Below are 14482 nucleotides of genomic sequence, written 5' to 3' on the forward strand. Positions count from 1 at the left end.
ACAACGCCTGCCGGGTCTGCTAGTATTGTATAGATGGGTCCTATATATAACATCTATCCCATACAACCGATTACACAAATAAGATATTTGTAATTTCGTTGCTATCTCATGAAGACAAAAAGAAACGTGAAACTCTGTGTGAGGATTACCGATCTATTAATTATTTGATATTTATCTAAAATATCGCTTATGTAGGTACATCTGTGCCATATATATAATACATCTCATTCTCCATTCATGAAAGGTCTTTACTTGTTTATTCTAACTTTTGTTAACGAAACTTAATCATTCATGGGGTTCATGGAATCCGATTGTTTTCGGAATCGAACTTGACACCAATAAATATTTTGCCATGGACTGTGAAATTTTTAATTTGATTTATAGATCAAAAAGATCATCATATATATTATTTCTAGTTGCTGTTTTTATGTACGGGTCCCTTTTTCGCTCTTATTTGGAATCCAAATCTATATATAAAGTTTTGGTTGTAAAGATGGAGATTTGGGCTATTAGCGAGCTTTGGCAATTTTGGTCGTAGTGTTTTTGTTTAGCTATATTTTATTAAAATAATTTGCTAAGAATAAACGATTGTGAGCACACAAAGAAATCTATTTGTACTATGGCACTATTGTGAATATTTGCACTGCATTACCGGCAGTTGCTACCACACGCCAGATGGCATTTTGATTGATTGATAGAACAGCTGATTTCTGTTAATATTTGATAAGAGACTTTTATATTGGTTGCGCAAGATGCGCACGGGTCCGGCTCGTATGTTTATAATTCAACCACAAACCAAAAGATATTGAGTTCATTGCGACAATATTCATTGATTTCAAATTTGATTCCGATAAAAATCTAGTTCCATGACACCCCCGATAACATGGAATATGGAAATACCTGGCGGGCTGCAGCAACTTCTCGGTTTATGGTTTAGCATACAGGATCACCTATTTATTCAATCAGCTCCATTTAACTACAAGCTTTCTATAATCATGAATGTCAAATAAGAAATTACTTGGTTAACTTTTTTGGACTCGGTCAAAATCGTCTATATGGTAAAGCGCCAGCTAAGAAAATATATATAGTAATATTAATATATTTTACTTTTATTTTGCGTAAAATTCCAATTTACTACTTTTCTAATAAGTTTAGTTTGTATTATTTTTATCTGTATCATTATATGTATACGTATGCATTTGTATATCGACGGCTGAGGAGAAAATCAGCCTATAACGGCTACCAGTTCGAAAACGCCCTATTTGAGAAAATTTACTTTCAGCTCAGATAGGGCGCTTTTGAAAAAAATGCTGAACTAGGGCATATTGGAAACGGCAGCCGCGATGGGGTGATATTATTCCGCTCATCAGTCGATATATTTTGCAGTATAATACCAGTTTCCAAAGGAGTTTTGAGGTGGAAGTTAAAACATATTTAATATGGATGTACGCATATCGACGGCTAAGTGGAATATCACCCTATCTCGGCAACAGTTTCGAAAATGCCCTATCTCAGAATTAAATGAATTGAATAACTCCCCATTACCAGGGCACGTAGGGATAAAAGGAAACGAGTTAGCAGACGACGCCGCCCAAAACGCAAATAAGTTGCCATTTATATCAGAAGTTCCATGTTTAAGAACGATTATCACAAACTTTTACAAAAAATCCAGTAAAGAGAAAGCAAACAAAATATGGTCTCTATCAGAATCTTTTTTAAACAAACATAGCAGCAACATTGATCGTCCAAAATACAATCAAAACTTCACCAGGAACGACTGCATCATCATAGCTCGCATGAGAGTCGGTGTAACAAAGTTCTCGTCAGAGCACCACTTTCTACAGTCACAGCCAAGAGAATGCATGTGATGCGCAACGATCCTGAGCGTCGAACACATTGTGACGAATATTAGCATCACTAAGTGATACTCACACCACTAAGCGGTTATTAAATAAAGGCACGATAACAATAAAGCAAGCTGCCACTCTTGTGTACGTTAACAAATCAATCATCAATTACGCACATACATACAAGGCAACGAAGAGATAGTACGCGCACACACTTGTGGTCTTAGTCAAAGTATACTCACATATACACACACATATGGCTATGCGAGAGGCTATAAACTGCAAATACACATGCATATAGCTGGTCACCAAGTAGTAGATTCTAGAAAGAGAAACGTCTAGACATTTGGAGAAATATGCGGACAAGGCAACAGAGAGTATAAAAGCAGCACAAGCTGAGTAGTCAGTAATCAGTTTGATTTAAACACGCTATTGGTTGTGAAGTATAAGTGTTATTGTGAAGTATGTACCTCAAAGTAGTATAATAAAGACCATTTTGCATTATTGGATATTGGAGTTATTCAACAGTTTAGCGATTCGAACGTTAGTAGCAAGTTTCATATAAGCGGAGTTTCCCGAAATTCGTTACAATATACGCAAATTTTGCACGGTATCAGGAGACGTAAATATCAATTTAACAAAAGCTCTAGATCGCAGCCAAGAAAATACTATAAAACTTCTCAAAGACGCACTAAGGGTACATAGTTTACTTCACGAAGTGTAAATTAGTTTTCCCGGGGCAATATGGCCTAGTTGCCGAGCCCCAAAATATACTTTATAAATTTATTTATAAAGTATAGAATAAATAAATAAAATAAATAACATAACATAAGCTGCAGCGTTTATGAAAACAATTCTGAGATAGGGCGTTATTCAAACGTTTTCTGAGATAGTGCGTTTTGGAAACGATTGCCGATATAGGGTGATATTCCACTCAGCAGTCGATGTAGAATTTGTATTAATCCCAAAACAATTGGTTTATTTAATTCATATAAAAAAATGGATTATCTTTTAAGAGGCAAAACATAGTCATTGCACGTTATACAGGCGCTTCAATACAATATTACAAAACATGAAACTTACAACAATTTTAACAGTATTTAAATATTCGCGTTGGAAACAATACATGTTCCTATGTACATATGCTTTAAATTTCCGAATGTTTGTCAATTATATTGGATTTAAACTAATTTGCCTAAATGCTGTCCATAATATAACACAGCAACAGCTACGTACTATTCCTTCCACACATCCGCGGCATCATCGTCCATACCCCAACCTTCACCGCCTGCGCAACTGTCATCTGTATTTAGAGCTACTGCAGCAAAACGGCTACTATCAATTATTATATCTTCAATGCCATCTGTATTTGTTAATTTACTGGTTCGTGCCACGATAACCGGTTCCATATCCTTGAAAAAATCAAACTCAGATGTGTTGTTTGTTTTTGATTTTATGACCGTTTTTTGAACGACAATATCGAACGCGTTAAGATCATCGTTGATTTTTGGAGTGCGCATGTGTTGAACGCTAGCTGCTGGTGTTTTACTATAATTCTGCAAAGTAAAAATAAAAAATAAAAAAACATTGTCAAATTTATATAGAAACATTTAGGTAATAATATCGACTATCACATTGACCATGAAGTAGAGACATGTAAAATGAAAATAAAATATGCAAACTTTTAAATTAAATCAACTGCTGAGCTGACGACATCCAGAGTTCTTTGCATCAAATTTAGCTCTCACTGCTTATAACAACAAATCAGATAGTCGTCGTTATAACAAATGGATTGGGAATGAAATAGTAGAATTCCTGTTGTTTTGGCTATTTGTAAATCCACAATGCAAACCCTACGCGTATGTTCTTATGTAATGCTCATATTATATGTACCTAAACGCAGTTGTTGTTGTTGTTGTAGCGATTAGGTTACTCCCCGAAGGCTTTGGGGAGTGTTATCGATGTGATGGTCCTTTGGCGGATACAGATCCGATACGCTCCGGTAACACAGCACCATTAAGGTGCTGGCCCGACCATCTCGGGAACGATTTATATGGCCACATTAAACCTTCAGGCCATCCCTCCCTCCCCACCACCAAGTTCCATGAGGAGCTTGGGGTCGCCAGAGCCTTGTCTGTTAGTGAAACGGGATTCGCCGCTCGAAGGTGAGGTTGACAATTGGGTTGGAGAAGCTATATATTGCGCTACACAACCCCTTGAAACGCAGTCTCGCAATGTGGTGCAATTTCTAATTTAACATTATTTGATGTCTTAAAACGATATTGCATAAGGTGATGTGATGTGTTTACAAAACAAAACCTTTTACTTATTACCCAATTCATCTGCGTTCATAAATTGTCTCTTATACTTTAAGAAACTATTAGCAACATTTTTGAAGTGATGGCATTATATTCGATTAAAGCGACGTGATGTGCATTTATTTAATGTCTTGTGATTTACTCAAAACAAAACTTAGTACATTTTACTTATTTAACCCTAAACTAGCTAAGTAAAAAGTTTAGAATTTTATGAGGTAAACAAAATTGTATTCAACATGGTTTTATATGGTCCATGTTATATCATATGCCGATTTTGTCATACGATGTGACGATAATCGGATGCGATGTGATATTTGAAAATATGACAAAATTTATAAACTCAAAATTGCAATACCTCAGCCTCAAAAGAAAATAACTGCTTGGATGAAATAGTATTTTCAAGTGAAATCATAGTTCAATTATATTACAAGAAAAACCTGGGGTCGAATCGCAACATAACATGACGACAACGACGAGAAAGATATTTACGTGATACGTGAGGTTGTATGAATTAAATGGGATTATATCGTACGATAGCAAACAAATGGTTATTTATTTAAAATGAAGGACCGTTTTAATGTTTTAATGATGAACCCAACGATTACGTTGAATACAAGTATTACGATCACGTATATTATAATCAGACAACAATTTTTTTACGTGACGACTGAAACGCGTTCACGGGTGTTACGATTTGACCCCTTGATTTAGAGTTAAAAAAATTTATCTGTGTAAATATAGCATTGATTTAAAAATTCAATTACTTTTCTAGATTTTGTTAGCAATTTTGCTACTTCGTCACTAGATGCGGGCAGTGTGGAGTTAAATTGATTGTGTGGTGAATTTACAATATTTTCCATTGCTGATGCATTCGCTAATTCGGCTACGGTGGGATTATTTAATTTTTGCAGTTCATCTGATTCCCAATCGGACCATTGTTCATTCTCATCTTCGTCATGTAAACTTTTAGCATTCGAAATTTCGCTGTTTTCTGTATTCGTTAAACACACATCGGTAAATGTATGCAGTTTTACATCAATGTCAGCAACGCCTTCCTCTGCTATAATACCATTGCTAACAGGTTTCTCTAAAGTGTTTGTGATGTTCGCTTCCGTAATTATTGGTTGTTCTTGTGAATTTTCTGTGCCAATACCATCTGTTATACCAACAATACTTTTATCATCTTCACCACCATCTGGACTAAGACGCGGAGGCATATCAAGGGGTTCGTGTATTGTTTGAATTTGCGGCAACGAGTTAAAGCTACCACTCAATCCTACATGATCGGACAATGGACTGTCCGAAACCATGTACTCCACATTATGCCCGCCCATCACTGGCGTTATCGAACGTGGTTCTACCCAATGTGTAGTTGCATCAGAGACCGCTGCTTGTGGACGTCCATCAGAGAAAATTCGTGTACGATTACCAGCAATAACTGTAGATGCTCCAAGTATTGGTACAAGATCAGCAAGGCAACGTAGTGTTTTTGCTACTAACACATCATTGGTATCATTCATGCCTTCCAGCAAATATGGCAGTATACACTCTAATAGTTCATCTTTTGTAAGGAGACGTACAAATTCCATAAAATATTCCAACAATATTAAACGTATCTGTGCATCACGTAAACGAAACATTTTCTTTATATGTGGCATAACATAACGTATATACGTTTGATTGCAGAATAATGCCGCTGAGTGATCCGTTTTTGGTTTCAAAACATAAGGTGTAACGCATAGTTGAGCCGTTGGGTCTAGTAAAACCATGCGCGATAGAAGATCAGCAGCCAGTTGTGCACCAACAACATCCTCACTGAAATAACGTAAACGATCGATAAGGCCAGTGAAAAAATCTTGCTTTTCCAGGAGACTCTTTAGGGGCAATTCAAATAGAAAAGAATGTATGAGCACGAACTCATGATTAAAATATGGATGTAGAAGGACAGCCGAGAGACGTGGTCGTAATTGCGTGTTACTATGTTTTAAATGTATTGCACAATAGTCACGGAACTCTTCAGCATGTGGTGTTTCGATGGTGTCACTTTTGCTGCATTTATTCAGTACTTCCTCACAAAGTGTAGCGAAAGCATACTGTTCAATAGAATCAATGTTATTATAATTAGTTGGACTTGTGTCAATTGCAGCAGCGTAACGATGTGTTTGCGCTAACTCAATCAATGATTTTGTTAAATCTTTATGTTTCCATACATATTCAAAGCCAGCTAAACGCCAACTACCATCACTTGTAACATAAACTGAAGATATGCAAACGTTGAGATGACGCCCCAGAGCCTATTGAAAAGAGGAATGTATGGATTTTTAGTTAGTACTTCAAAGAGAATTTATTAGTATGACATTTTCGTAGTCAAAGAAACCAAAGTTGATTATACGTAGTACAGTTTTGTTTTTGTGTTAAAAGTGCCTCGCCCCATTCAATGGGTGCGACCACTCACAAATTGTCGTCAAAGTCCTCTAACGGGAGTCCAAGGAAACTAGCAGTTTCACAGGGGTGGATCATAGGAAATTTGGTGTTAGAAGCGTAGGTTCCACATTACAATTGAAAAGATGGTTGGTGCCACGTGGGGACACATCGCATGCAGGACATACCATATGCATGTCGGGGTTGATTCTGTCGAAGTAAGAGTTTAACCTGTTACAGTATCCAGAACGAAAAAGGGCCACGGTAACTCGTGTCTCCCTTGGTAATGTGCTTTCTTCTCTTGCAAGAGTGGGATAGTGTATATTAATATTAATATTTATTTATTATTACGGCGTTTTAAGCCTAAAACTTAGATTATTACAAATTATAAATACATTTTAATAATAATAGGATTTCTAGGGTTTGGGGTATCGGAATGCATGAGATTCCGATCAGCACGGGAACTGGTGGTCCCAACGGGCGAGTCTTGGAGTCATCTAATTGGGAGGTTGGAAGGACGTGTTCTCAATCCTGCCCTACTCCAAGACGTATGATTACACAGTTTCATTATTTATGCTGTCGGAATGCATTTGATTCCGGTCAACCCAAAAGCTAGCAGCTCAGCAGAATGAGCCACTCTTCGGACGGTTGGAAAGGACGTGTTTCCAATCCTCCATGTACCAGCTTTTATGTAAACATAATTAATTATAATATATCATTGTTGTAGGAATATACGTGATTCACATGAACACTCCAACTGTTTGTCTGGGACGATATTTTCAGGAATTCTTTCCCAATTTGATTGCGAGCGATATATGTATTTGACCTTATGCATAAGGTTCCTCTGTGTCTATTTGGATTGCCATGTACGCTCAAGGATCAGTAACATGAAATACAGATATAAAATATTTTATCTTATTGGAAGGGTTTTGCAATATTCTAATAAACTTTTTTTGAAGGTGTTTAAATTTTCACAATTTTTAACATGATTCGGTAGTTCATTAAATAATTTCAGGCCTTTGTAAAATATAGTTTGCTTGTCCATTTCTGTTTTGAGAAGAGGTAATCTAAAATTATTATTTTCCCTGATTATGTAAGAATGGGTTTCATTCACATAAACAAGTTTTTCACTTAGGTAGGCTGGTAAATTACCAGCCATGCTTGATATAAAATACAAATTTCATACTATGGTAAAATATCAACTGTTTCACACACAACCACTCAACCTTGATGCACTAATCAATCATACTCTTTATGGAAGTGTCGTACCTCACTTTCAATATAAATCTCATAGCTTTGTTTTGTATAATTTGTAAGCTGTCTACTTGTGTTTCATTGGCAATAAAGAATATTGTTGGGCAATATAAGAAGTGCGGTTCTATGATGGATCTATAAACTTTCAACTTATATTTCTTACTAATAAGTTTACATGATCTCTTCCAAAATCCAATTTTTTTGCCCATTTTGGCAACAATATAATCAATATGATCCGTAAACCTCAGTTTATTGTCAATCAGGATCCCTAAGTACTTAAATATTTTGACATCCTCAATGCCCGTATTCATTAGATCTAAATTAAGTGATTCTTTATTGGTCGTCCTAGATAAAACCACGAACTTAGTTTTGTTAACGTTAAGTTTGAGTTTATTAATGCAAAGCCATCTATACAATGAGTCCAAATCAAGTAGCGCATCATCTGCAAACAACCTGATTTTACTATATTTCAGTGCTGATGATATATTGTTTATGTAAATGCTGAACAGGGTTGGTGCTAATACCGACCCTTGTGGTAAACCTATGTCCACTTGTTCCTCGGATGAGACTACTGACTCGATGTTTGTTCTTTGTTTCCGGTCTGATAAGAAGCTTCTAAACCACTGCAATTCATTTTCCCTAATACCAATTTTTTGTAGTTTATCGAGCATTATATTCCTATCAATTGTTTCGAACGCTCTTTTCAGGTCAATGAAAACTGCTAATATATGTTTTTTTAGGCTCAGCTCTTTCTTCCAGCTAGATATGACGTAATTTAACGCCGTCTCGCAAGAGTGCCTTTCTCGGAAACCGGATTGTTCCTTTATAAGGATTTTATTATTTTCTAAGTAATTAAGCAGTTGATTTTTTATTAAAATTTCCAGAATTTTATCTATGTTCGGCAATGTATTTATCGGTCTTAGTTCCTCTGCCATTATTGAACCTTTTACTTTCCTAATTGGTACTATTGTCGAAATTTTCCACATGTCTGGCACTATTCCAGTAGTCATGGATTTGTTTATAGCGGTTGCATAGAAGAAACCCATGTACGATACCGAATCTTTAATTACGCCTTCTGAAAGTAAATTTTTCCCCCCAGTTTTATTTTTGAACCTTTTTGCTATAAGTATAATATCCTCAACCGTAATTTCTTCGAATTTTAAACATGACCTAGCTGTAAATTGGAAGTCGTTCTGACTCTGAACAACTTCAATTTCCCTGTTTATATCAACAATGCTATCTATAAAGAAGTTCAATGCTTCAGCAATATCGCGAGGTGTATCATATGTCACACCTTTTACGATCACCGTCAAGAGCTTTTCTTGTGGCCCCGTTAAGTTTACAGCATGCTTAAGATTATTCCAAATTAGCTTGCTGAACTATTGATATCAATATTATTCTCCATGTATTTAATCTTTTTAAATTTGATTAGCTTTTTGTAGTACTTCGCGACTATGTTATATTCGGTATAGTCACCCGTTGCTCTAGCTTGTGAGTGCAACCGGTATTTTAGTTTATTCAATTCTGTCAATTCTTGGTCATACCATTTCTTATTCTTTTATAATTTCCTCTTTCTGTTTGTTAAATGCCTCATTAGGGATATTAGCAACCTTTTTAACTTCATTAATAATTTCATCCTTTTGCTTAGTGAACGCCTCATTCGGTATACTAACTTTACTTAGTTTATCCTTTAAGCACAAGCATTCTATTTTTTTCATTAACTCTAGTTTTTCTGAGTTCACCTTATAGATTTTATCTACTATTATTTTCATCTCTGGCCCCTATTATGAGACAAATTCGATCTTCGACTGTGGTCGAAAGAGCTGATCGAACGAATTTTCATTCGGTATTACGACGCGCGTTCGATGAAGGCAAGCATTATTGTGAATTTCGATAAATTCAAAAGTTCACAATAGCACATTTCCAATACTCTGTCAAATAAAATAGAATAAACAAAAGCAGAACTAGTTATTAAATGCAAATATTAAAAATAAAAGTATGACTACAACGGAATTGTGGTTTGATGATTCGTCAGATGAAGAGGAAAGCTTACTGGAGCTAGCCAGAAGTAGGAGACGGGTAAGATGGTTCAAATCTTTTGGAAGTGAATTCCACCACGTAAGTGTAGCTTTCTAAATAAGTTGTTAAATTGTTGAAATTATAAGTTTTGTTTATAGATTTATTCAAAATTTCAGACTGTCCAAAGAAGCGTTCATGGACTTGTTGTCCAGTACAGATGAACTGCTGCAGGAATGCACAAGAGCCGAGTATATTCCTAATATTTTTTAATTTTGGCAACAGTTCTCCAACTGAGCGTTGGAAACGAAAATGCACTCGGACTTGCCCAGCCGACTGTGTCTGTGGTGCTATCAAAGGTGTTGAATGTCTTCGAAAATTTTATTTGTGAAAGATTAATAAAATTGAATTACGAGGAGGCTGAGCTGCATCAAGCAAAGTTGCATTTCTATAATGTGCAAGTTCCTTTGCTATATGGGGATTTTGTTCCATAATTGAAACCAGTCTTTCAAGCTGTTGCTTTGTACTCACGACCTTGGACCTATATAAAATTAATTCAAATAGTTTAAAATTACTAGTAGGTAGTAAAAAAGTAGAACATAAATACAAAAAACTTACATTTTAAACAATTCTTTTTCTATTCGATACAGCATCGACTACAAATTTCTATTCGCTTGAAAATTAGATACACAACGAAAATTTCGACAGAGATGAGTTGTCATAATACCAATTTCAAATTCGATTTTCGATGTTCGATAGCCAGCGAAGATCGAAGATCGAATAATGCTCATAATAGGGGCCTCTCTTTCGTTGTGAGTTATGGAAGCGCTTATTTCCCTTTTATGCTCACTCAACATTTTTTCAATTTCGCTTTTTTGCTCTTTCAAATTTACTTTGTTTACCTCTGAAATAGCCAAGATTTCCCTTAAATTCTCATCAACTTGGAAACATAAGTCATGCAATCATCACAAATCTTAAAAGTTTACAACCTTGCAAACAATTAATGCCATAATCATCGTTAGATGCACACGCAATGTTTTTAGGGTAAACCTTACCACACACACCCTCACATCTTACACCTGTTTCCCCTCTTATTTTTTTTTCGACATTTCCCGCAATCTTCCATTTTCTGTTTCACAGTTACACAAAACTGCACAAGCAAAATATATTTTCACCTTTTTATATAAATTAAATATAACTGAATCTCACAAGAAAGGCACTTTATTAATGCTGGTACATCACCTGTCACTACTTTGCTAGTTTCACCAATTTTTAGTGCTTATCAAAGCACACAGACTTAATAATGTTTATTCTATTTACGAGCTCCAAATACACGTCCGTTCGCACGCAATTCGGGGTTCACCGTTGTCTGTTCAGCATTTTGTTATGATCTTTAATGTTGAGCTCTTTGGCCACGCTATGTAGGTGATGCGCAGGGGTCAGCAGGAGACATCCCGTGGCACATCCAGGGTTAGAGGGCTTAGAATATACCCGTAGCAGGTGTGCCTGTTGTAAAACGATACTTAAATACCCAAATCATTCAAGAGGTTGTGTAGTGCAACCTTTTCAAGGTTTTGCCAGCGCAATTCATAGTTTCTCCAACCCAATTGTCAACCTCGCCTACGAATCCTGTTTCTTTAGCAGCCATCAGCATCGATAACACTCCCCAAAACCTGCAGGTGTCTTGATCAATACAACAGACATCCCTTGTCTGTTCTGAGTGCAACATTTTGACAGGCCTGGAGCCTTATCCAGTACGCGTTTTTAAGACCAGGCGACCAAGTGCTGCCAACAAGCTTGAGGATATTGATGTGGTTCAAGGGCTTGATAATCGCAAGAAAAGGCTTTATAGCTTCAGAACTTCCGCATACCAATTGTCAACCTCACCTACGCGAGGGAAATCCTCTCACAAATATGATTGTATCATACACATATTTATAAGTCGCGGCTCTGGCGACCCCTAGTTCGTCATGGAACTTGGGGGTGGGGGCGGTATGGCCTAGAATGTTTAATGTGGTCGTATTAATCGTTCCCGAGATGGTCGGGCTTGTACCTTAATGGTTCTTGGTACCGGAACATACCGGATCTATATCCGGCAAAGTACCATCAACATCGATAACACTCCCCAAAAACTTCGGGGAGTCTTTTATCGTTAATATAATAACACAGCATTTTGTTGCGGCTCTGTACTTTAGATACAATTTCGGTGGCATGCACCTTGAAGGTGAGAGTATTATCGAACGTTAGCCCAAATATCTGACCTGACAGTCCGTACAGTAACACCATGGATTTGCTCGGTGATAATGCGAGGTCGCGCGTGGTGAAGAAACTAGAAAGACTGGAGAGATAGCTATTTATTCTAGAAACTAATTCGTCTATTGGAAGGCAAGGTTCCGTTGCCATTGTTGTGGAGTCGTTGGCTTGGGAAACGATAGTAACTTCTTGACCTTCCTGTGGTACCCCCTATTTAATTTTTCTAGCCTTTGACAGTTCGTTCCTAAATTAAACAGAGCCTTTCCGAACATTCAGATAATAAGCGGTCCACCTTTTTAAACAAGGGGGAAGGGGTGAACCTTCTATATCTTGGTGTAGCTAGCCGTGGTTCACAGTGTAAAAAGATGTTGACAGACCGAGTGTCACGAGCACCGTCCTATTACGGTATTTTTCCTGATTTAGTCCGCCAGTTAGTCAATTTATCTGAGTGTTTGTGGAGTTTTGGTGGTAGTGCTATGCATTTTGCGGAAGGCATGTTGATGAGTGGCTAGGCGAAGGTTCGCAGATAAATAAGGGAACAGGACGGATTCCAAAATTCACTCCAGCGGGTTAGGGGGTTGGAATATACCCGCGGTAGGTATACCTGCCGTATGAGGTGACTAAAATACCAGAGGGGTTGTGTAGCGCAACCCCTTCAGGTTGCCAGCGCAATATATAGCTTTTCCAAACCCAAATGTCAACCTCACCTATCCGTGACGAATCCTGTCTCATTAACTGGCGGCATGGCTTAGAAGGTCGCATTTGGTCATAACAAATCGTTCCCGAGATGGTCGGGCTTGGTACCGGAACGTACCGTATCCGGCATAGGACAATCAACATTGATAACACTCCTCAAAACCTTCGGGGAATGTCTTTATCGCTACAACAACGACAACCCACGCAAAGTATTTTTTATGATGCAGAAAGGTTTTCTGGGCAAAAATACCAAGTACCCTTCCCTGTTTCGGAGAAGTCCGGGGTAATCTTTTGACATGAGTACAATTTCGGATTATTTATACTGACGACAAGCGCACGCGCGTTACCAGTCGACCTCTGCACCGGTTTCAAATATGTACTTACTTTTTCTACGAGAAAAATTAAGCTGCAGAGTATAGTTCGTAGTCCGAGGCAAGCTTGTAAGCTATTTTGTGTAGATAAAAGATCAGCTAATGGGCGAACACGTTCAGTAGCCAAGTGCTTTTGACCGCTTTGCTCCCATGTTGTTACATACTTCAATATGTATGGATGACGGTAGATCATTAAATTCTGCAACAAATAAAAATGGATATAAAACGATTCTTTGTAAATTTTTGTGCATAGGTATATATTTATTTATACACCTTTATAGCGCGTTCTAAGGGTCCCTGTGTAGCCCAAAGTTGTCCATTAACAACAGTTTCTCCTTGAAATATGGAAAGTAGTTGACGGCCATCTTCATTTGATGTTGTGGGCGACTCTGCATTATAAAGTGTCCAAAAATCATTTGCTTCCACCGAATTCTTATCAATTACTAATCCCTTAAGTCGGCTGCTATCATTACCCATTGCGGTATTCTTTGAAAACCACTGTCCCCCCACGTATGAGTCGCTACTTTTTTGCCGTTTGCAAAAATTTAGTTTTGAATTTTTTATGCATTAGCTTTAATTTAACATTCTTTATCTGTACTTGGTAGGATTTACGAACTTTCCACATACACAATTTGATAATTCCATTTGTTTGTTGACCTTCTTCGAGACTCGAGTCACAGCTGTTCAGCTCCACACGGACGACCCCGTCAGCACACAGATTTTTTCTTGTTCATAATAGCTCCGTCATATAAAAACTTTTTCATATAGATGAGTTTAATAGCTCCGACACATAAGCAGTTTTTCAATCAGATGAGTTTAACAAAAGCTTATTAATTATGAGTAGATTGCACGAATTTTTATGGAGAACGGTAGATTGAGCGACACTTGCGCCATCTGATATTAAAAAGTAGACAACTCTCAAAGCAAATGATCATTGCTTATTATTTTAAAATAGTAGAAAGGCGTGTGATAATAAATTTACCACAAGTTTAGAGGACATTTCTTTATATAACAATTCGCAGCGTGCGATGCGCATGAATTCTCCTAAGCAGCCCAGTTAATATATCCATATGTTGTGGCTCTCCGCAATCATGGGCAACATCTAAAGCATATGGCTAAGGTCTGCTGATATGTAGATGTGTGATATGTTGTGGTTTGGGGCCATAAGAAGACAGCCCGTGGCGGTTCTGAGAGCAGTATTTTGGCAGGCCTGTAGCTTCTTCCAGTGAGTAGTTTTAGGCTTGGTGTGAGCGTTTCTTTGTCTTTTCCCCAAGTATTGCCAGCAAGAGCTTTGAGGATTTTATTA

At 37.2% G+C, this 14482-nt stretch overlaps 1 protein-coding gene across 1 annotated transcript; it reads right to left on the reverse strand.

The window, feature by feature from the left end:
- Nucleotides 1-213: 213 nt before the first annotated feature.
- LOC137239577 (protein-associating with the carboxyl-terminal domain of ezrin) lies at nucleotides 214-13876 on the reverse strand. The gene is made up of 4 exons (XM_067765028.1): nucleotides 13450-13876; nucleotides 13190-13375; nucleotides 4930-6459; nucleotides 214-3403 (listed from the first exon to the last, which is right to left on the reverse strand). The coding sequence occupies exons 1-4, from the start codon at nucleotides 13651-13653 to the stop codon at nucleotides 3083-3085; spliced, it is 2241 nt and encodes a 746-aa protein (XP_067621129.1). The 5' UTR covers nucleotides 13654-13876; the 3' UTR covers nucleotides 214-3082.
- Nucleotides 13877-14482: the final 606 nt, after the last annotated feature.

Source organism: Eurosta solidaginis, chromosome 2 (genome assembly GCF_040869045.1).
Source record: "Eurosta solidaginis isolate ZX-2024a chromosome 2, ASM4086904v1, whole genome shotgun sequence".
NCBI classification, from domain to species: domain Eukaryota; kingdom Metazoa; phylum Arthropoda; class Insecta; order Diptera; family Tephritidae; genus Eurosta; species Eurosta solidaginis.

Bases quoted from the DNA above. Each gene is read 5' to 3' on its own strand.
- LOC137239577 (XM_067765028.1), bottom strand. From the start codon at position 13,653: ATGGGTAATGATAGCAGCCGACTTAAGGGATTAGTAATTGATAAGAAT. The intron at 13,376-13,449 runs GTGTATAAATAA...TATTTGTTGCAG, and splicing joins CCTTAGAACGCGCTATAAAG to AATTTAATGATCTACCGTCA. The intron at 6,460-13,189 runs GTAAGTACATAT...TCTTTTCAATAG, and splicing joins TAATTTTTCTCGTAGAAAAA to GCTCTGGGGCGTCATCTCAA.